Consider the following 24,179-nt stretch of genomic DNA (forward strand, 5'->3'; position numbering starts at 1 on the left):
CATATCTGGAAAAATGAAAAACATAACCTGCACATTGGTCTGTAATGAAAGTTTAACAAAAATGATCCTCAGACTTGCCTGCTTATGTTTTACAGGTTAACAGATCATGTTTCTGACAAGACTAAACTTCCGATATTAATTTTTCCAGAAGGTAAGTACCCATAAATAAAGATTGTCTTGATTTTTGTATTTTAGTTCATGGGGCAAATATTTGATTCTCTGTTCAGTCAATGTCTACATGGAGTTTTCACTTTCTCTCTGTTTTCCCAATGGCTTTCTCCACGTTTTTGGGTCTTTTTCCCACATCCATTGTATTCAAGGTGGTTTTCTGCATTGCATCCTATACTTGTGAGCAGGGGTCTGCAAATTTGGTCCTGGTGGGACGTCATGGCAGCTGTTTTTTTTCAATCTTGATAACTTAATTAACAAACCACTCCTTGCTATTAGCAGATCTTATTTAACTTTATGGCTCTGCCCTGTTTTTATTCTGCCATGTCAGGTCCTTCCTATAACAAAGATTTTATTTTTTTCCCTTTCCGAGGATATCATCCAAATGATTCATAGACTGAAGTGGATGACTAATTCTCAGTCCTTCACTTTTTTCTCTTCAGTTTCTTTCCAAATCACAATTGGAAACTTGTTAAGGGTAAATTTCACTCGAATGTTAATGAGAAGTCAAGCAAAATGACATTTTTTATTGCTTGACTTCACGTTACATCCATAATGGCTAACACAGTACAACACCCTCCATCCATCCATTATCCAACCCGCTATATCCTAACTACAGGGTCACAGGGGTCTGGTGGAGCCAATCCCAGCTAACACAGGGTGCAAGGCAGGAAGCAAACCCTGGGCAGGGTGCCAGCTCACCACAGGGTGCGCACACACACACACACCCACTAAGGACAATTTAGGATCGCCAATGCACCTAACCTGCATGTCTTTGGACTGTGGGAGGAAACCTATGGGGGGAGAACATGCAAACTCCATGCAGGGAGGACCCGGGTCTCCTAACTGTGAGGCAGCAGCACTACCCACTGTGCCACCGTGCCACCATACAACACCCTAGTACTTCACAAACGTTAGGAAGTTTTTCTTCACACAGAGAACCACAGATACATAGGATAAGCGACCAAGTAGTGTAGTAGACTGCAGGACTTTAGGGACCCTCAAAATTCGATTTGATGGTGTTTTAGAAGAATTAAGTGGAGAGGCCTGGCGAGTTTTGATGGGCTGAATGGCCTGTTCTCATCCAGATTGTTCTAAATATTTTATTAAACCAAATATACTGTTCAAAAAATGAAGGGAACACTTAATCATCCCAGTTTAACACCAAGTCAGTGAAGCTTCAGGGACTTCAATATGTCCAACTAGGAAGCCTAAGCGATTGTGAATCAACTTCACCTGCTTTGGTGCCAATGAAAGTGACAAGAGGTGACCTGGAGAGCCAATGGCAAGATAAACCCAAAAAGGGAATGGTGGCCACAGACAGTTGCTCTCTCCTTATCCTTACAGACTAATTCTCTAGTTTTGTGTTTAGCTTGTGTCCTTGTCACTACTGGTAGCACAAGGTGGTGCCTACAGCTGATTCCGGTTGCACAGGTAGTCCAACTTCTCCAAGATGGCCCATCCATAAGTGCCATCACAAGGAGGTCCCAAGAGCATGGAGGAGCTATCAGGAGATGAGCTGTTACACAAGGAGAGTTGGGCAGGACCATAGAAGGGCATCAGCCCAACAACATTACCAGTATCTGCTCCTTTGTGCCAGGAGGAACAGGAGTGGCACAGCCAGCCCCTACAAAATGACCTCCAGCTGGCTACTGGTGTGCATGTTTCTGACCAAACTAACAGAAATGGACTCCATGAGGGCAAGATGTTCTCTAGTGGGACCTGTGCTCACAGCCCATCACCATGCAGCTCAATTGACATTTGCCAGAGAATACCACAATTGGCAGCTCCACCATTAGTGCCCAGTTCTCCTCACAGGTGAAATCAGGTTCACACTGAGCATGTGTGACAGACGTGAAAGAATCTAGAGATGCCCTGGTGAACATTTATGCAGCCTGCAACATCATCCAGCATGACCTGGTTGGAGGTGGGTCAGTGATGGTCTGGGAAGGTGTATGCTTGGAGGGTCACACAGACCTCCACATGCTGGGGTGTGGTACCATGATGGCTGTTAGGTACTGAGATGAAATCCTCAGAGCTATTGTCAGACCTTATGCTAGTGCAGTTGGCCATGGGTTCTTTCTGGTACAAGACAATGTGTCTAGGCAGTTCCTGGTTGACAAAGACATTGATGGCATTGACTGGCCCACATATTCCCCAGACCTGAATCCAGCTGAGAACCTCTGAGATGTCATGTTCCCCAGACCTGAATCCAGCTGAGAACCTCTGAGATGTTATGTATCGGTGCATCCGACGTCACTAAGTAGCACCACAGACTGTCCAGGAGCTCACTGATCCTGGTCTGGGAGGAGATTCCCATCCACTGTTTCATCAGGAGTATGTCCAGACGTTGTCGGGGGTCCATACAGGCACGTGGGGGCCATACACACTACTGAGTCACATTAGGAGTTGCTGTGATGAAATTCACACAAGTTGGATTAGCCCGGTATTTCACTTTTTGACTTTTCGGTGTGATGTTGACTCAGCGCTCACTGGGTTGGTGATTTTTGGCTTCCATTGATTGTTGAGACGTCATTTTGTTCTCAATGAATTACTCGGTTCTTACTTAGTAAAGAGTTTCTACTTGAATATTTGGAGATTCAATGTGTTCCTCTTCATTTTTTTTTAAGTGGTGTAGTTCACGATGAGCATACTCGGGTGTACGGTGGTGGCCAAAAGTCTTGAGAATGACACCAGTGTTGGTTTTCACAAAGTCTGCTGCTTCAGTGCTTTTAGATCTTTTTGTCAGATGTTTCTATGGTATACTAGAGTATACGGAAGTGTGGCCCGCAAAAAACTCGTTGGGCACCTGGAGCCCTATTAAAAGGGGCCAGTCCCCACCATTCTCCAGCCTGAGGAGGAGGAGTGGAGGAAAATGGACTGGTGGCAGAGAAGAGACTGTTGTGGGGTGTCATACTGGGTCTTGGTGCTGGGGTATGAGCACTTTATTCTGTAAATAAACGGGTGTAGTGTGGCAAAACCTGTCCGTGTCCAGATTGGCTTCACAATCTGTATAGAACAAAGCAACCGAACAAAGAACACAACGTCCTTGTTTCACAGAAATTCAAAACGAAGCTAGTGAAAGAGCAGGCAGGCCACCCTTTTATGCTAAAATCAATTGTGGCCTTTCTTCATTAACTCTTTCATGGTCCAAGACTAACCGTAATCCACACTATATTAACGTGCACCACTTATTTTCATATATGCTCATGATTCCCTCTGAATATACAGTATACAAATCATCAACTTTAAGAATATACTTTTCTATACATCCAGCACTAGGAAGACTTGGGATTGTTCCAAACTTCTTCCATTTAGGAATTCTAGAGGCCACTGTGTTCTTGGGAACCTTCAATGCTGCAGACTTTTTTTTGTTGCCTTCTTTAGAGCAGGGGTCTCCGACCTTTTTTCCCCCCCTGAGAGCTACTTTTACAAAATGAAAATGGTCGAGAGCTCCTCATGTTTTCTAACGTTTATTCTCTGAAACTGAATAAGCTTGTTTAGCCTGAACATTTACAAAATGTTGGTGTTACCGGTGTTCCTAGAAGGAGGTGCTTCATCTCGCAGGGCCCCCTGGATATCGTCGAGAGGAGTCGCAGCACACGGCTCAATGGCAACTCTGGTCTGTACCGGGAACTGAGAGGGACAGCTGCGAGGGCTCTGAGGGCAGATAAAGAGGCGTTTGTTAGAGGAATCTGTGAGCAAGTGACACACCATCTGTGGTCTAGCGACCCACGTCCTGCTTACAGAGGAATCGAAGCATTACCCTCATCTGAATCTGTTCCTCAGAGAGTCGCAGTCAGGGCAGCTGATGGAACGGTTCTTACGGATGACACTGCAGTTGTGACCCGCTGGGCTGGCTACTTTGAGCAGTTGTTCAAAGCTGATCCGCCGGCTAGGACGTTGGATATCTCTGGGTCCATGGTTCTTGAGGCTGATCCTCCAATTAGCTGTGAACCAAGCAATCTCACTGAGATGGCACAGGTGGTGAACCAGCTGAGGGAGGGAAAGGCTGCAGGGATCTGTGCTATCCGGGGTGAACTTCTCCAGACTTGGTGGTAAGGCTGTCCTCCTGGCATTGCAAGCAATCTTTGCTTCCATTTGGGAGACTGGCATCATCCCAACTGACTGGAAAACAGGACTTGTCGTCCCTATCTGGAAAGGGAAAGGGGATTGCCTGGATTGTAGCAACTACAGGGGGATGACACTGCTCTCGGTGCCGGGTAAGGTCCTTGCTAGGGTCATCCTCAATAGGATCCGTGATCACTTGCTCACCTACCAGCGACCGGAACAGTCTGGTTTTACACCTAAGAAGTCTACCATCGACCGCATCCTGGCACTGAGGGTTCTCATGGAGAGCAAACGCAGATATCGGCAGGGTTTCTTTGCAGCCTTTGTCAATTTTCACAAGGCGTTCAACTCAGTTGATCGAGTTGCCCTGTAGGGGACATCCTGAGGGTTTGCGGGATCCCCTCGAGGTTGCTGGATATCATGGCCGGCCTGTACACTGGTACTGGGAGTGCTGTGCAGAGTGGAGGCAGGACCTCTGCGTTTTTCCCAGTTGATTCTGGGGTTCGTCAGGAGTGTGTTCTTTCTCCTACTCTGTCCAATGCTTGTATGGACTGGGTGTTGGGCAAGGTCGTGGGGTTCAGCGGCTGTGGGGCATCTGTTGGTGAAGAGAGATTCACAGATCTTGACTTTGCTGATGATGCTGTGATCTTCGCGGAGTCAATGGAGGCTCTGATCAGGGCTCTCGAGAGACTGAGGAGTCTGAGTGTCTGGGCTTACGAGGGTCCTGATTAAAACCAAAGAGCCAGGCCTTTAATGACCTCTTGGGCACAGCCATCAGCAGTGTGTCTGTCTGCGGAGAGAGTGTCCACAGCGTCAAGAGGTTTACTTACCTCGGCATGTCTCTGATGACTCTTCCTATGAAGTCAGTAGACAGATTGGGAGAGCATGGGGGGTCATGAGGTCGCTGGAAAGGGGTGTGTGGTGCTGCCAATATCTTTGAAAAAGGATGAAGGTCCAAGTCTTTAGAGTCCTGGTGCTTCCTGTCTTACTATATGGCTGTGAGACATGGACGCTATCCAGTGACCTGAGATGAAGACTGGACTCCTTTGGTACTGTGTCTCTCCGGAAAATCCTTTGGTACCGCTGGTTTGACTTTGTGTTGCTCATGGAGTCCCGAATGAGGCACATGACCTGCTGTACCATTGCAGGCTCCCCAACTTGACTTAACTTGACTTGGTGTCCATAACTCACATTTTGCATTAAAACATCACAAAAAATATTTAGTTCACCTGCAGGTGCATTTTGTTTGTCTGTATGCATTTTCTAGTGTATCTCACACTATTGAATTAAAACACGAATGCTGTCAGAACAAAACAATGCAATTCCAAATCCACCGATATGACGTATTCATTTGTCATTGTGTTCCATGTCACTGTGTCACTTTATTCACATGTCCAGTCGCATGTGTGATGTGTTGTTCAGTTAGTCAGATGACTGGCACTGAGGTGTCTGGTGGAGTGGAGCCACTGAGGTTCGCTCTTCTGGAGTCATTTCAATGTCCGTCTGTCAGTCTTGTTCTGAACTTTGACTTCATAACATTCACGTCAGACTCACTGAGGTATGGAGACCCAAACAGAGCAGACATTTTCAGAGCTGCTTGGTGAAGATTCTTATAGTTATCTCACTCTATTAATCTCCAGAAATGCTGAGAATGCTGTTGAGACTTTAACTGCACATTATTTTGAAGGTTTACTAATATATAATACATAAAATCCAATGTCTGTCTGTCTGTATGTCTGTCCTCTTTTCACTAGAGAACTACTTCACGGATCTAGATCGGGTTTTTTTCTATAATTTGCTTGAACATTCCGGTTGATTTTGCGACTTCTCTCATTTCGCTATGTATCAGAGTTTGATTTATTTGCGCGAATCCAAGAAACACGCAGCGGGCCGAGGGGTGGTGGCCTTCCTCACTCACTCGCCAGCTTCGGGGTGTGGTCCTTAATTCTGCTTAGCTAGCGAACGAGAGAACAATTGAATTCAACTTTGTTTGATATTTAAAGTGTTACTTAGGTCTTGACGAGTTTGAGTCCAGATATCCTCTTAAGTGTATGCCACATTTAAAAGATTCAGATTGTGGATTGTGATATGATTTTTTGTAAAGATTGCCCACCCCTAATTTAACTAATCAAGTTTTCAAATTAACCCTTTGGCGAGTTACTTGGAAAGGGATTGCAAGCTACCGATAGCTCGCGATGCAATGTGTTGGAGACCCCTAGTTTAGACAATTCCTGTCTGTAAGCTCATCAGGCAACTCCTTCCACCTCATGGCTGGCTTCTTGTGGGACTTTATATTGAGCAGCGTTTGCCTTTCCTAATCACATGCGATCAATTTGAATTGACCGCTGGTGGACTCCAAACGAGATGTAGAAACATCAACAGAATGGGTTGCACTTGAGTCCAAGCAAAGAGTTTGAATATTCATGTCAATGGGATATTTTTTTATTGTTAAATTTGCAGAAATTCCTGAAAATCATATTTTTGCTTTGACATTCTGGGGTATTGCATGTTGCTTGATGAGGGGGGAAAACAATATAATAAAATGTGTAAAAAAAAAAAAAAAAAAAAAAGTCTGAATGATACGAATACTTTCTAAAGGTGCTGTAGCAACAATTAAAATCATTTTATAAACCTAGACATTTTAATATTTTGTTTGCCATTTAGGCCTAATGATGGGTATAAGTGGAATAAGGCAAAACCTGTTTATCAGCAAATTCAGGATTCAAAAAGCAAGTCCATACTGGAAAAGGAAAATAAAGGAGAACACAAAGGATTGGCCACCCTTTCCTCCCCACACTGATGTCATGGGTTCTCTTCCATTCCCTACAGTGCCAGTTTCTTACTTTCTCCAGCTGTACTAAGTGCATCATAGATGGATGTCATAACATCTGACCAGAACTGAACTGAAGAGGAACTGATTATTTTGCAGCCCTGTATTTTGTAACACTCAATGTAATCTTGACTTGCTGAGTGAAAGTTTGTATTCTTTCCCCAAGGCTTGCCCTTATCACACCCAGATTATGGCACAATGTGATATGCCAGTTAAATGAGAATTACTCATAAGAGAATTATTTGACTAAAAACGCAGTAAAGTTAATGTTTTGAGGAGTGCCATAAATGGATTCACGTGAATGAATGGTGTTTGTTCATTCTCCTCTTGACTGTTCTGCAGGCACCTGTATAAATAACACGTCAGTGATGATGTTCAAGAAAGGCAGCTTTGAAATAGGAGGGACCATTTATCCTGTAGCGATTAAGGTATGAAGTTTAACATAATATGTCATTATTTGTATGTTGGGCTAATAAACTAATACATGAATAAAGTGCATTATTACAAATGTTTGTGATGCAGTCTTTTGCAATGACAAATGCATGGCATATGTCTTTGTTATAGGGCATTTGGTATGGAATTCATAAAAGCAGTGTTAATGTTTGTGACATGGCATCTCTTGGAATGGCAAATGCAATGCATGTTATTTCTAGAAATGTCTGATGCGCCATCTGTTGGAATTATACATGCAAAGCATTTTATTACTACAGATGTCTGTGATGTGCGATCTGTTGGAATGATGAAAGCAAAGCATTTTATTACTACAAATGTTTGTGATGCACCATCTGTTGTAATGATGAATGTAATGCATTTTATTACTAAAGAGATCTGTGCTGTGCCATCTGTTGGAATGATACATGCAATGCATTTTATTAATACAAATATCTGTGACGTGCCATCTGTTGGAATGATGAATGCAAAGCATATTACTTCAGATGTCTGATGTGCGATCTGTTGGAATGATGAATGTAATGCATTTTATTACTACAAATGTCTGTGATGCACCATCTGTTGGAATGATGAATGTAATGCATTTTATTACTAAAGATATCTGTGCTGTGCCATCTGTTGGAATGATACATGCAATGCATTTTATTAATACAAATATCTGTGACGTGCCATCTGTTGGAATGATGAATGCAAAGCATTTTATTACTTCAGATGTCTGATGTGCGATCTGTTGGAATGATGAATGTAATGCATTTTATTACTAAAGATATCTGTGCTGTGCCATCTGTTGGAATGATATATGCAATGCATTTTATTAATACAAATATCTGTGATGTGCCATCTGTTGGAATGATGAATGCAAAGCATATTACTTCAGATGTCTGATGTGTGATCTGTTGGAATGATGAATGTAATGCATTTTATTACTACAAATGTCTGTGATGCACCATCTGTTGGAATGATGAATGTAATGCATTTTATTACTAAAGATATCTGTGCTGTGCCATCTGTTGGAATGATATATGCAATGCATTTTATTAATACAAATATCTGTGATGTGCCATCTGTTGGAATGATGAATGCAATGCATTTTATTACTACAGATGTCTGTGATGTGTGATCTGTTGGAATGAAAAATACAATGCATTTTATTACTAAAGATATATGTGCTGTGCCATCTGTTGGAATGATACATGCAATGCATTTTATTACTACAAATGTCTGTGATGCGCCATCTGTTGGAATGATGAATGCAATGCATTTTATTACTACAGATGTCTGTGATGTGTGATCTGTTGGGATGAAAAATACAGTGCATTTTATTACTACATGCATTAGAAAATACAGTCCAATAGATGGTGCACTGCTAACATTAATGTTGAATACCCTGGGGTCTGTGTTGATTATATAGATTTCAACCCATCTTAGACTCTTCACCAATGACAGAGAAACTGGTCAGGCACAGAGACACTTGTCCTTTCAGTTAGATGGATTATAAACTTTATTATCTTGATACCTGAAAATGGCTCGGCTATTTGAAACGCGTCCTTTGGTGCATAAATTTAATAGGGCCTTATTTTCAAGTAGTCTACCAGTTAATGTTTATGGAAAATGCAGTGGGGCACAAATATCTGCCATGATACTTTTTTTTTCCCCAGGAGAAGGACTATTTCTGCCCAACGAAAGAAGCCCAGAGCACATTCATGGGATGTCTGTTGATATACTTAGTTTGCTTGAAAGTTTACAAGTTGTGAATCACAACCAAATGTAACAAAACCACCCCTGATTTAGAACAAAGCAAATGAACTACAAGTGTGGAGAGTTGGTTTGGACCATTTAAGCCAATGTCCTCTATGCGGTAAACATGTCGGCTCTCCGTTGCACCGGGCAACTGGACCAATAAAATAAAGCAGGGGGCGGGGCTTTGTGTGACTGTGTTGTTTTGATAGGCTGAAGCAGTATGCAGTACTTAGAAAGTTGTTCGCGTTCTCCTGAATTAAAAAAAAAAATTACTATTTTCATTTAAAAATGACTATATTGCATTCATTCCTCAGTCCAGCATGACAAGAAAGATCAAAAGTGTTTAATTTTGTTCCAGGACTGAATTGACAAATGGTCTGGTTTTACAAATAAAAAAAAACATAGCATGTAATTGTGTGCTAATTAAATAATAAAAGGAAAATGAAGGTTATGGTTGTAAGTTTGTGGTGGGCTGGCACCCTGCCCGGGGTTTGTTTCCTTTCCTTGCGCCCTGTGTTGGCTGGGATTGGCTCCAGCAGACCCCCGTGACCCTGTAGTTAGGATATAGCGGGTTGGATAATGGATGGATGGATGGTTGTAAGTTGTAATAATTGGGGGTGGTTATTGTAAACAAGGGGGCTCCGCCATCTGCTCGCTTCGCTCGCCTACCCCCGCCGGCGTTGGGTATCCTGAAATACATTAGTCGAGCTCGTTCATTTTGGAGCCGTGCCCGCGGCATTTCAGACGCGCGTTGTAGGCGCCTGCGTTCATTGATTTTATCCAGGTGGGCTCGTGTTTGTATATCCGTCAGTCGAGCTCGTTCGTTGTGAACCCGTGCCTGCTTTGCTTCCGCAGTTTCAGACGCGCGTTGTAGGCGCCTGCGTTCATTGATCTTATCCAGGTGGGCTCGTGTTTGTATCGTTGAGCTGTATTGTGTTTGAATTTGGTGTAAAGCGTTCAGCGGTTTGTACAATCCCAAGCAGCACATTATTCCTAACTTCACTCCGCAGTAGTGCCACTCACAATATGGCGGTGAAGGCCACGCCTTCCATACTATGTCGGGTTTCACTATGCTGTGTAGGCGCCTTTGCCTTTCGTACTTTCCCGCACCTTCCGTACTATCTTGGTGGACCTGTGGGGCCTCCGTAGCCTCTTCCGTTTGAATCTGGGCTGCAGCGCAGAATCCTCTTTTTTGTGTGGCCGTGTCATTAGTCGTTAGCTATGGGTGCGTTGTTGCTTCATTTCTCATTCACGTCAGTTGAGCTCTTTCGTTTTTGGGCCGTGACTCCTTCGTGCGCGGTGGATACAACTTCGCTTGCGGTTTATGAGTCGTGCGCTGTACGCGCCTGCGCAGTACGTCTCATGGTCCCATCGCTGTGTACCTGTGTCCATGCCATCTGATTTACCATTCTTGGTTAGTAATATGGATGCCAGTCGCTGTTTAAAAAAAAAAAAAAGTTAATCATAATAGCATTTAAACATTTTGGATATGTATCACCACCCCACCCCCCGTGACCCTGTGTTCCAATTCAGCGGGTTGGAAAATGGATGGATGGATGGATATGTATCCCTTGACGTTTTTGAAATTAAAGATGAAGACGAGATGCTGTAGAATGCAGACACAGCAGTTTTCTTAATGGACCCCCTTTTTTCTTTTTCCTCTCTTAGTATGACCCCCAGTTTGGAGACGCCTTTTGGAACAGCAGCAAGTACAGCATGGTCAGCTATCTGTTGAGAATGATGACCAGCTGGGCCATTGTCTGCAATGTCTGGTATTTGCCCCCCATGACAAGACAGGTAAGGATACATTTTGAAGTGTTGTAGGGCAGGAGTTCTCAACCTTTATATCAGTGGTCTCAAACTCCGGTACTGCAGGGCACTAATGGCTGCAGGTTTTCATTCTAACCATCTTCTTAATTAGTGACCTGTTTTTGCTGCTAATTAACATTCTTTTGAATTAATTTTAATTGACTTGTCCTTGAAGACTCAGACCCCTTGTTTCTTTTTCCTTAATTAGCAGTCGAACAATAATGAGATATAAAACGAACCAAAACAACTGGTGTCCATTCTACAATATCTGACAATAAAGAAAGATGAAGGTCTTAGGAATACTGATCTGCTCAGGTCCTCAAAACATTTTACTGTAACAGTGCAGTTGGAAATCCGAAAATCAACAATTTCATAAATGTGTGCTATTGCATAATGAGAGGAGCAATAAGCTATAGAACTCAAGAACGGGTTTAATTAACAACATGAATCGGCGACTAATTAAGCAACTAGTTGGAGTTTGAGGCCCTGACTTAGTTGGTCTTCTGTTGGCTCCCTCACTTCACATTTCATTTCTGTTTGGATGCCATTTAAGGAAAGAAATGAAGCAATTCAGAAGAATGATGAAGAAATTCAGGGGAACAAATCTTAAAAAAACAAGTCAATTAAAATGAATGTAACAGAAGTTGTCAGCAAAAATTGGTCACCGTATAAGGAAAGTGTTCCACTGCGGCCCTCCAGGACTGGAGATTTGAGACCACTGGTATGTACAGTACTTCTAACAAGGTCACCCAGTATAGTACGAGAATATGAAAAAACCTAACCACAAAACCAATCTCATCACCCCAATACAGGCCGTGATATTTTGCCCTCTTGTATTCGCAGCCTTGACAGAGATGCTTGTTTTTGGATTTTAATTCTATTAACAAAAGCAGATTTGCTGCTGGTGCTATTATGCTGTCTGGGATTTTTTTAAAGCATAATACAAAATAAGCAGGCCATATTAAATACTTCCTGTATGTTTTTTATTAAATTAAAGTTATTTTACTGGGGCCTGATTTTCCTAATTATTAAAAGATCAAGTTTATTTAGGGATCAATCATAATAATAATGCTAATCATTTTTTTTTCCATTCATATAGTGGCGTTGGCACTGGATGACATTACATACGGGCACAGATGACATCCATTTTGTCATTTTATATATTTATAGATGTATGTGTAGTATTAATACTTTGTGTGTCTGAAGACGGATTGGGTGTTTGGAGGATGTTGGCCGATGTGGTGTTCTAGAAGGCTGACTGTTTTGCCCCCATCCTTTTAAGATATACCGCCTTGTGTGGTTTTTCTCTCTGCCCTTCAGTTTTCTTCCACCATCACCAAAGAAGTGTTTATACTGTAACTCCCAGACAGTGTTCAGAAGCCATTAATAAGCCTAACAGAATTTCAGGTTATATAGCGCCTTGATGTCACAGGAGGTTCTGCTCAGGCTTTATAACACACTGGTGAGGCCTCATCTGGAGTACTGGGTGCAGTTTTGGTCTCCAGGCTACAAAAAGGACATAACCGCACTAGAGAAGGTCCAGAAAAGAGCAACAAGGCTGAGTCCAGGGCTACATGGGATGAGTTAGGAGGAAATATTAAAAGAGCTGAGACTTTAAAGGAGATTTAGAGGAGACCTGACTGGAGTGTTTAAATTACAAAGGGAATTAGTTGAGTGGACTGAGACCGTCACTTTAAAATGACGTCGGCAAGTACATGGGGACACAGCTGGAAACTTGTGATGGGTAAATGTCGCACAAATATAAGGAAGTTTTTCTTTACAGAGAGAACCACAGACACATGGAGTAAGTGACCAAGTAGTGCGGTAGACAGGACGACTTTAGGGAAAACTCGACTTGATGTTATTTTTGAAGAATTAAGTGGAGAGGACTGGAAAGCTTTGTGGGCCGAATGGCCTGTTCTCTTCTAGATTGTTCTAAAGACACATGTGGAGTCAATTGGAAACTTGTAATTTGCCCCAGTGTGAATGCATGCATCCAAAGTTGGTTTTTGTTTTGCCCTGAAATCTGCTGGACTCGGCTTTGGCCCCCATCCCTGAACTCTATTAAGTGGATTTGAGAATGCTACGTTTTTGGTAGAATTAATCCCATCTCACCACACACTGATTTGTATGTTTGTGATATACGGGGTCATTTCTAACTTACTAACATGTCCTATAAATAAAAACTGTTTGCTTAGAGTCAGTGCTTGTGTTGTATCTAAAGTCAGTCAGTCAGTCATTTTCCAACCAGCTATATCCTAAAACAGGGTCACGGGGGTCCGCTGGAGCCAATCCCAGCCAACACAGGGCGCAAGGCTGGAACAAACCAACCCACCGCAGGGCACACACACACACCAAGCACACACTAGGGACAATTTAGGATTGCCAATGCACCTAACCTGCATGCCTTTGGACTGTGGGAGGAAACCCATGCAGACACGGGGAGAACATGCAAACTCCACGCAGGGAGGACCCGGGAAGTGAACCCGGGTCTCCTAACTGCGAGGCAGCAGCGCAACCACTGTGTCACTGTGCTGCCCAGAATCTAAAGTGCTTTTTTCTTTTCTTTTTTTTTTTACTTTGTAGGAAGGAGAAGACGCAGTCAGTTTTGCCAACAGAGTGAAATCAGAAATTGCCAGACAAGGCGGCTTGGTGGATCTCTCCTGGTAAGATTTTCCCTTCCACTGAAAGTCTCAACTTGGTAAAGGCTGAAATCCCTAACAAAACTTTTCCCAGGGAGCATGCTCTCCCTGCTGGACACAGTTGGCCAGCCCCAACACGCTGCTAAGTAGTCAGGACCAGCTGGACCGAAGGTGACCACAAAGAGACATTTCAGAGATGCCAATATGATTAACAAAAACCAGAAGTTAATGTTTGTTTTTACAACAACTCTTTGTAGTTGACGCTCAACGTAAAAAATTATATTATAATGTAAAGAGAGTCCTAAAAACACTAAACTCTGTTCTCCAAGAAATTGGTGGAGAAGATGAAACACAAAATAAAAAAATTAAAAATAACAGGTACAAAAATCCAATATAAAATATCAGGGCTACCCTTCTCTAAAACTGTAAGGGTGAAAGAAGGCCTTGATCACGATTTACAAAAATAAAATCAAACTTTAGGCTCTCAATCAGCCTTCACTATAAAAGTAAATCTCCTCTAAAAGAAAACGGAAGCCCTGACGTACTTTTATGTGCAGCCAACCACTGAGCCGCTCTTACCACTGTGTTCTCGATCTCGAGCGTCTCACTCGTCCACCTTCTCTGCAGCGGAGTGCACTCAAGCGACCCCCTTCCCCTGTCAGCTCAGGACTCCAGTTGAGCTGGGAAATAAGAATTTCTAACTTTCTAGATGGAATTTTCAACTGGAACGCCCCCTTAAGTTGGATTTCCTACTCGGAAACTCAGGCCTGAGGGGCTTGTGTATAGTGCCTTGTATAGAATTCACACCAAAACATGGCGTACGGACCAAACTAGAAATGTGCGTATGCACAAAAAAAATTCAGATGCCTAAACCTTTGCATAAGCAATGTTGTACACACTTTCTCTTTACAAATCTCAATCAATGGGAATTTTAATGCACATGCACGTGCCTACAGCCCCACCCCAACTCCTCCCAGAATTTCGCCTTTTTGAATATACAAACCAATATAAATTGCCCCTTCCATTCAGTGTTTTGTTAACTCTTTCAGGGCTGATGTTGACTTTTGTCTAAAGGAGGAGTTGACGATGGTAATCGATTGTAAACAGTGACAAAACCAACCGTTACGTTGGACTCTCATTGCTTAGAAGGAAAGTTAGCTTCATTGGTTTGACCGAGATTCCCTGCGCTCACATGAGTAGCAAGGCGCACGCAACGGCAAAAATGGCACTGACATCTGGCGAGAGATCAAAGCAAATGCGAAAAGCAAAATACTCCATGGACGACGTCTTGCCTGTTATCTCTGAACTGGACTGTGACTTGTCGGACTCCGATTTTGATACAAGTGACTGAAAACGCATGTGAGGTTCTAGTAGTTCTACTGACAATGTTCGCCAGGGAGGACTGCCACTTAACAATCGGAATGTAATGCACTTCGACTGTGACTGCCACTGCTGCTGCCCCAGCCACGCAAAGACAGCCTGGCAGCAAGTCTGCCACTCATTCTTGGCAAACTGGCAGCCACAGCATGCAGCAGCAGATGTTTTATGTTGATTTCTGTGTGAAACCATCTTTTTTTTTTGGAAAAAATATTCAGTCCTCAAATAGTTAAAAGATAATAGCAAAAGCACGTGTGAAAAAGAAGAATTTCGGCGAATGTGAAATGGAGGTCCTGTCCAGTGAAGTGGGGACAAGGAACAACATACGGTTTGGTGGCTTAAGCAGTGGTATATGCAGCAAAAAGAAATTGATGGAGTGGTACAGCATGGTGAAGGCTTTCAAAAGTTCAAGTTCAGAAAGCCTCACAGTGCCCATAAAAAAATAAATAAAAAAACGTGGTCACATATCAAAGTCGACTTGCAAAGGCAAATTGCAGCCCACCATCTGAGTGTCATACAGAAGGGTATTAGGGCTACAGTGCGGAAAAGAGGGTCTATAACGAGATTAATTTCAACTTTAATCATTTTTTCATCAAAATAGAATGTTGTTAGCTTCATCTTAAAACAAAGTTTAAGTTACTAGAATTTCTTAAACCCCATCGTAGCTAAAGTAGCACGTATTCTGCGTATGCTTTGTATTTTAAGTGTTCCCCAACCCAGTCATTAATCGCTGTATTATCGTAATATTTCCCTCTACTTACCCTTTACCTGTTTTCTCAAGGGTAAAAGTTCTCGTCAAGTTCGTTATCGGGTTGGTCTACTGTTGCACTTTAAAATGAACACACACACACACACACACACACACACACACACACACACACACAGACCCTAACCACAACAGTGCCCCATGAATGACACACACACGCTGATTAACCCTTAGCACTTTAAACCACACATCAGCCTGTCACTCAGCACTTCAAGAGACTTACTTATTATCGGCATGAACAACATACGATGTTTTAGTGATATCTCAGACCTAAATATTACTTTTGGTCTACAAGAATACATTTAAACATACAAAGACTCCGCACTCTTGACTATAGGCCATTTATCAGCCAAGAATACCTTCTTCTTATCGTACTGTCCCTTCTTTCGAGCGGCGCCCTCACTCTCAGCCTTATAAACCTCGCAGCACAGAAATAATGGCAAAAATCTGGCTACACCAGGTGCTCAAAGAAATCTAACTTATTAATTCAATCACTCTAGACATTAAGACAAAGCATAGAAAGTTAAAAGCAGCATGGTATTTATTACAAGAATAATAATAATAATACCACTGGAACAAAGAATAATAGAAAATAGGTACTGATAGAAAAGTCTGAATATATATAGTCTTTAGGAAAAGCTTATGAAAAAGTTACAGATGACAAGGATGAATGTCCCAGGGAGGCGTTTGATTTAGCAGTTGATGTTCACGATGCCTTTCTGACGACCAATGCCGTCTTGGTCTGTTCCTCTTCTTCTCCTCCTTCTCTTTGCTTCTTCTCCTTCCTCCTCCTCTTCTCTTTCAAACCAAGGCATATTTATTATGAAATGTCATGCCTTGGTTTCACAATACATGCACCTGATTGGCTGGCTGTCAATGTGATTGATGAATTTTGCTCAAACTCTTTCCCTGATAATAAAGTTCTTTGATATTGCCTCAATTTCCCTTTCCAGGCCATAAACCCCAAATGTTCTCCCAGATGTCCATCCATGAAGTAATCAATAGCCTGGGGTGTCAGCACAGCATCCTTTCCCAGGTTATAAATTAATTGAACCACCAGAAATGTCTTCCTTTCAATGTTGGAAACAGCTGTTTTAAAAGTGAGGTGTAAGAAAACCTGCTTTGATCTGTCTTAGTTCATCTGTTGTCTTGTCTCGAACAAAATATAATGGAAACCAAAATGTACAGATTTTATACACCATAACAATCGCCATGTGCTTCTTAATCAGGCTTTCTTTTACGCCGACGGGAACGCTTAGGCAATGATTGCCACACAGGGGACTGAATTCTTTTACACACCACTGTACTTTTAGTCTGTTGCACCTGGATACTGCCATCTGCAGTGTAAAGCGAGAAGGCCTGTGCACGGCACGCACTACTAAGCATTTGCTAATCGCCCCGCAGGATGAGTCTTGTGGCCTTGCACTAAGAACACATGCTTGGTTTTGACAGTCTTCTCCTCATTTATACCCTTACGTGGAGGTGAACTTTGGCTACTCCATGTGAATAAAATCCCTGATTATACTGATTATTAATGATTAGACTTTATTATAAGCAGACTTTATTTTTCTGACAGTTTGATAACATATTCATTTTTTTGTCCACCGTTCCATATTATTTATCGACACTCATGCTATTGTTCCTTTATCGTTTACCAGCTTAATTCTTTGTTAATGTCCACTGTTAACAGGGATGGCGGCCTGAAAAGAGCAAAAGTCAAAGAAACCTTCAAAGAAGAGCAGCAAAAGACGTACAGCAAGATGATTGTCGGCGACGACGGAAACTGAAAAAGAAGAGCGAACACCCGAGCCTGCACTGTTTGTGGATTGGAGACACAAAACCCCAAATGGACAGCTGAGTATGCGACCCACCAGAAACATGCAGTGCACAAAATCAACTCGAGAAAAGTATTTCTCTCGAACCTGACATCATACGCCGTCAATCCCTCTCTAAAAAAAATTGAGATTATTTTTGTATAAATTTGCTTGTTATTACATCAGACGTCATCCTAAAACCTTTTGAAAATATTGTTTTCCTTTTTCCTTGAAATAAACAGTTTCTGTGTTATAAGTGCTCATGGGTAGTCACTCGGGTGTGTATGAGTGATGTGCTTAAATGTCTGGGGGAGTCTACAGTATTATGTGGGGGTGTCACACCCCAGTGTCCCTACCTTAGGCTCTAGCAGGGAAGAAATATTGAGACCGAGAGTCAGTGGGCGATGGACACAGCCGATTTAACAAGTAAAAACAAAAAACCTCCACAAGAGACAATATAAAAAAAGTGCACACAAACACTGCAATAATTAATTAAGATGAAAAATTAAAAAAGCAATGTTAAAAAAAAAAATGATATTCACCACATGGTCAGGTCAGGTTGGGGAGCCTGCACTGATACAGCGCATTACCGTACCCACCAAAGGACGAAACAGCTCAGGATCCTGAGGCAGACATGTGGTCCAGGCCCACCCCCTGGAAATGACCCTGTATCTGCCGCAGCCAGGTGTTACGTGGGTGTCCCCTTGACCTGGTCCAGCCAAGCCGTTCGGGTCCTGAGCAGTGAGCCGCATCACCCTTGGGTAATCGTGCCACATGGCCGTAGTGCCTTAACTGACACTTCCTCATAATGCAGGTTGTGTGCCTCATTCCGGACTTCATGAGCAACACAAAGTCACACCAGCGGGACCCAAGGATTCTCCAAAGAGACACAGCAGTGAAGGAGTCCAGTCTTCATCTCAGGTCACTGGATAGCGTCCATGTCTCACAAAACAGGGAGCACCAGGACTCCAAAGCAGGGGTGTCAAACTCCAGGCCTAGTGGGCTGCAGTGGCTGCAGGTTTTCATTCTAACCTTTTTCATAATAAGTGACCAGTTCTCACTGCTAATTAACTTCTTTTCTTTAGCCCTGTTTTTAAGGATTCAGTCCCCTGAATTGATGCTTTTCTTCATTAAATGACAGCCAAACAGAAATTAGACATGAAACGAGTCAACTGATTATCAAATAAACTGGGGATTCAAACTCCAACCAATTTCTTAATGAGATGCTGATTCTTGCTGTTAATTGAACCTGTCATTTAATTCCATGGCTTGTTCTGCTCTTGTTCTGCCACAGCAGACATTTCCAAATCTGTTGATTTTCTGTTTTACTGAGACCTTCACCTTTCTTTATTTTCAGATATTGTGTGATGGGCACAGGTTAGCTGGTTGTGTGGCTTCTTGTTTTGTGTCTCATTATTGTTTGGCTGCTAATAAAGGACAAAGAAACAACTAAGGGGTCTGAGTCACGCCAATTAAAACAAAGGCAAAACAAGTTAATTAGCAGCAAAAACTGATCACTGATTAAGGCAATGGTTAGAATGGTTAGTCCCTCCAGGACCGGAGTTCGACACAACTGCTCTAAAGACTTCATCCCTTCGTGACGATATCGGGAGCGCCACACATCCGCTCTGTCTACATGAATGTCACTGCCAGTGTTGTGCATGAACGCATTAGGAAAACATTGGACTTCGCGAGTCCACTTTATATTTTTCCCCGTTGGACATGCAATACGTGACACGGATTTTGACCGGCAGTGTAATGGGTTAGTTCACCTACAGGCTGGTTCAGCAGTCACCATTTGTGTCACACGGTTGGAAATAGAACGGTCATTTATATCTATACTTGCATCTATTTAACTTCTTTTTTGACTGGGAGGATATTAGCATATACTAGTCGACGCCTGCCGTAGCATACAGCGGTGTAAGAATAGGAATGGATTTAATCAATATTATTTTAGAATAAGAGAATTAACTATTATTGCATTTAACTCCCTTCTCCATCTCTTATTTATATAGATATTTACTTCTCCCCTTCTTTTGTCTAATGTTGCCTTATTAAAAAGCTTAAAGCAATTTTCCTTTAGCTAAGCTCTCCTTCTCAGGGGTGGGGTTTGATTTGTCTTCAAATTTGTTGGGTTATAAATTGATCTGTTTGTATGGAATGATTACAATGAAAATTAATAAAATAAAAATATTAAAAAAAAAAAAAAAAGAATAGGAATGGAAAATTGTGAGAAAGGAATTCAGAAATCAAGAAGAAATAAATACTTCTTGAAAGACGCAGTTGTGAATAGGTGTTTTGGTGGAGACGACAGATAATGAGTCGAAAGATCTAACCCCAGAAAAAGCCACGTACAACTGTTATATTGTATTGAGGATGACTTGTGTTCTGCTCTGTGTATTGTATTGTATTGACCCCCTGACACCCACTGAACACTCAACCTACCTGGAAAGGGGTCTCTCTCTGAACTGCCTTTCCCAAAGTTTCTTCCACTTTTTTCCCTACTACAATACGATACAATACAATACAACTTATTTTTTGTATAGCCCAAAATCACACAAGAAGTGACACAATGGGCTTTAACAGGCCCTGCCTCTTGACAGCCCCCCAGCCTTGACTCTCTAAGACAGCGGTTCTCAATCTGTGGGGCGCCCCCCAAAGTAACAAAAAAAGGGGGCACGAATGTTGCCTTATGTGGTGTAATTTCGCTATTCGTAGGGAAATTTTAAACTCGTAGCAGTGTATCGGCAGCAAAAAATATAGGAATAAATTTTATTAGGGTTTCAAAAAAAACGTTAGGGGGGGGGGCGCGATTAAAACTTTTATGAAAACTCGGGTCGCAAATACTTAGGTTGAGAAACGCTGCTCTAAGAAGACAAGGAAAAACTTACAAAAAAAAATGGAAGAAACCTGGGAAAGGCAGTTCAGAGAGAGACCCCTTTCCAGGTAGGTTGGGCGTGCAGTGGGTGTCAGGGGGTCAATACAATACAATACAATACACAGAGCAGAACACAAGTCATCCTCAATATAATAGAAATATTACAAGTACAGAGCAGAATTCAACAGTAGATGATACCCCATAATAGGATTTGGATTTGTTTAGCGTCCTGGAGACCTCGGCCATCAAGCTGCCTCCCCCTATTGGTCATTCCACAGCTGAAACAGCGCTGGGCCAGCCAATCCGATGAAAGGACCCCTCTACCTGACGATTCCTGCGATCCTCCATCAGAGATGACTTTTGCTTAGTCAGGCAAAACAACTTGGCAGGTGGGCTGTGGCACCAAGTGGCACATTTGAGTACCAAGAAGAGAAACAGAATAGGTGAGGGTTAGTAACAAATCATGTTATGTTTTAGTGCTAATGACTAACAACAGAGATGCAGTCTGTACAGTTAATCAGCAGCTCTAGTCAGGGTGTGCTAAACTGAAGTAGTGAGTCTCCAGCCTGAGAGTGAAGGGGCATCTCTTATAGTAGGTTTTTTTTTTTTTTTTTTATTTTTGGTAAATTTTCCTTGTCCTCTTAGAGGGTCAAGGCTGGGGGGCTGTCAAAAGGCAGGACCTGTTAAATCCCATTGTGTCACTTCTTACGTGATTTTGGGCTAAACAAAAATAAATTGTATTATATTGTATTGTATTCTACATGACATCTCTGGCAGTTGCATTGCATGCGCCCAAACATTGCTGCGGCCCCCCCCCCCCCCCCCCCCCCCCCACCATCTAGTCAGTCCCGTGGATGCCAGATACTTACTATGCAGTTTCGCAACAACTAGACACCACGGAACACTGGGGTGAGGTATGGTGGGTAGCCGGCATGCGTTTCCACCCCACATGAGGGCCCTTCGAATGAAAACGCGTACCACCAGTTCCACCCAAAGCCCAGCAACACGCATCCCCTCCACGTGTGCATCCTAACTGGTAAGTTTTTTCTTTTTTCTTTTATTGTAAGGATGGTGACTGCGTAGAATTAGACTCGTCAAAGTGCTTTTAAAGTATGACTTTGTGAAGGGGGTCTGTGGATCCGAGTCATTTTTCTCTTGGTGACGCCTCCCCAGCCTTTTAGTCCTTCAGGTCCTCGTGGCTCATTGCTTTATGAACTTTTATTCAAATCAAAAATGGCTTTTATTAGTACTGAGAAAAGCGCTATATAAATGTAATGAATTATTATTATTATTATTTTATCTTCTTCTAATTGGGGAAACTGGCTGGAATGAAAACCTGTAGCCACTGCAGTCCTCCAGGACTGTGATTGAGGACCCCCTGCTCTAAGCACTTAAAAGATTTTACCTGCTCCCCACCCCAACCTCTATTATTACTATTTTATTATTATTTTTATTATTGTATATAATGAGGCACATGACCTGCATTGTGGGGGAGCATCAGTTGCACGTGCATGTGGCGTGATTACTCGAAGGTGATCCGGCTCACAGGACCCTCATTGTTGAGGACCTGAGTGGCTGGATCAGGCCAAGGGGACACCCACATAACACCTGGCAGTGACAGGTAGAGGGTCTAATTCTGGTCAGGTTGGGGGAGCCTGCAGTGGTACAGTGCATTGCTGCACCCACCATGTGACGAAACTGCTCGGGATCCTGGTTGGCAACCCATGATAGACATGCAGTCCAGTGTCACCCTTCAGAAGTCAAATTGGGGGGGGGGTTTGGGTTGTTGCCAACCAGGATCCCAAGCTGTTTCGTCACATGGTGGGCGCTGTACCAGTACAGGCTCCCCAACCTAACCTGACCTGACCAGAATTAGACCCCAACTTGCCCCCGATGCTGCCAGGATAGCCCCTGACCCCACGGGCTGTGACAGAATTGAGATGGTTTATTAACGGAAGGGTTGATGTATCCCAGTGTTTCAGCCTCTTTGCCCACCACTGGTACAAGCTATTCTTTTGTATTTTTTGTTTTATTTCATATTGCACTTTATCATAGGGTGGCGCAGTGGGTAGCTCTGCTGCCTCGCACTAAGGTTCACTTCCTGGGTCCTCCCTGCGTGGAGTTTGCATGTTCTCACCGTGTCTGCGTGGGTTTCCTCCCACAGTCCAAAGACATGCAGGTTAGGTGCATTGGCGGTCCTACATTGTCCCAAGTGTGTGCTGGGTGTGTGTGTGTGCCCTGTGGTGGGCTGGCACCCTGCCCGAGGTTTGTTCTTGCCTGTGCTGGCTGGGATTGGCTCCAGCAGACCCCCGTGACCCTGTGTTAGGATATAGCAGGTTGGACGATGACTGACTGACTGTATCTTAAGTACAAATAGCAGTGATTAAGAGAATAAAGACGCCCGAGGAGTTCCTATTATGTCCTTTGTGATTTCTCTTTAAAACTTTATTTAAAACTCCAACTACTTGACCTCAAGTGGCTTGTAAGAGGCGCTTTAGCCTGAAATATCGAGATACAATTACATTCTTCACATTGCTGCTTGGGCATTGCCACAATAGGATTCTCATACATTTCTATTAGAGGGCCATTTGAATCAGAAGTGGATTAAAAAAAATATATTAAAGAAATATTGAACCGTAGCTAATGCCAAGCCCACGAGCCGGGGATATTCATTTAGGACTGTGATAGACCGGCACTCTGTTTTGAGATAACAGTGATTTAAAATGATGTCCTTACTTGGACTAGATTCTCTGGGCAAATGATTCAATTTAGCATTTTATTCATATTTACTGAGTGTACCTGGATTTCATTTGTATAGATCTTATGGGGTAAATACAAAAATACAGAAAATCTAATAAAAAAAATTGAGACGAGGAACAATTGCTGGAGTCTGTATTCAGGCTTGGAGGGGTCACAGCCATGGCTTTTTATGATGTCTCTTTGAAATCTATCTGAATCGCATTAAATTGGACATAAAGATGTGCAGACACATACATCACAGTAAATAGTGTACTGGAGCATGACAGCAGAAGAATCCAGCCTCAACAATCGGGTTAGAAAATCAGCTCCCCGTCCGATTAATAATTCACAATCCTGTTAGCAGAGAACAAACATTTCTGTTCAAGCAATTTAAGTTGTGGAATTGTTATTAAATCTGGGCGCTCAGCCGGCTCCTCGACTCCTGAGAAGAAGGCCAAGCGCGGCCACGTTGAAAACGGCCGCTGTCCGGGTGGGCGGCCGAGGTCAGGCGCGAGGAGAGGCCCCTCGGTCTTCATTTGGAGGGCTAACATCATGTGAGCCAGCCAAGCTGGGTGTTATGGCGTACTGAATGGACTTACAAAGTGAAGTATTTCAAAAAGGGAAAGATGGCCATGCTAGGTTATGACAACTCTGTGAATTTGTATTGAGTGGGTAGGAAAGAAAAATGAATGAATGAATGAATGAACTGCTCACCTAGCACATGATGCCCATTGCAGGTTATGGCAGCTCTTTACATTTGTGAATGAATGAATGAATTTACAAAGTAGACTTGGTGACATATCCTAAAGATGGTCCTGTTAGGATATGACAACTCTCTTAATGTGTATTGGAGGAGTAGGTCTGAAAAATGAATGAATGAATGAAGTGTTCACAT

At 42.8% G+C, this 24,179-nt stretch overlaps 1 protein-coding gene across 1 annotated transcript in view; it reads left to right on the top strand.

The window, feature by feature from the left end:
• Positions 1-17,923, top strand: part of gpat3 (glycerol-3-phosphate acyltransferase 3) — a 74,180-nt gene extending 56,257 nt beyond the window's left edge. The window contains 5 exon segments of the mRNA XM_051929848.1: positions 96-151; positions 7,412-7,497; positions 10,928-11,056; positions 13,655-13,734; positions 17,544-17,923. Of these exon segments, the coding sequence (XP_051785808.1) occupies positions 96-151; positions 7,412-7,497; positions 10,928-11,056; positions 13,655-13,734; positions 17,544-17,640 (448 nt within the window). The 3' untranslated portion in view covers positions 17,641-17,923.
• The last annotated feature ends 6,256 nt before the right edge of the window (positions 17,924-24,179 follow it).

The sequence above is a fragment of the Erpetoichthys calabaricus genome, chromosome 7 (genome assembly GCF_900747795.2).
Source record: "Erpetoichthys calabaricus chromosome 7, fErpCal1.3, whole genome shotgun sequence".
Lineage (NCBI taxonomy): Eukaryota > Metazoa > Chordata > Cladistia > Polypteriformes > Polypteridae > Erpetoichthys > Erpetoichthys calabaricus.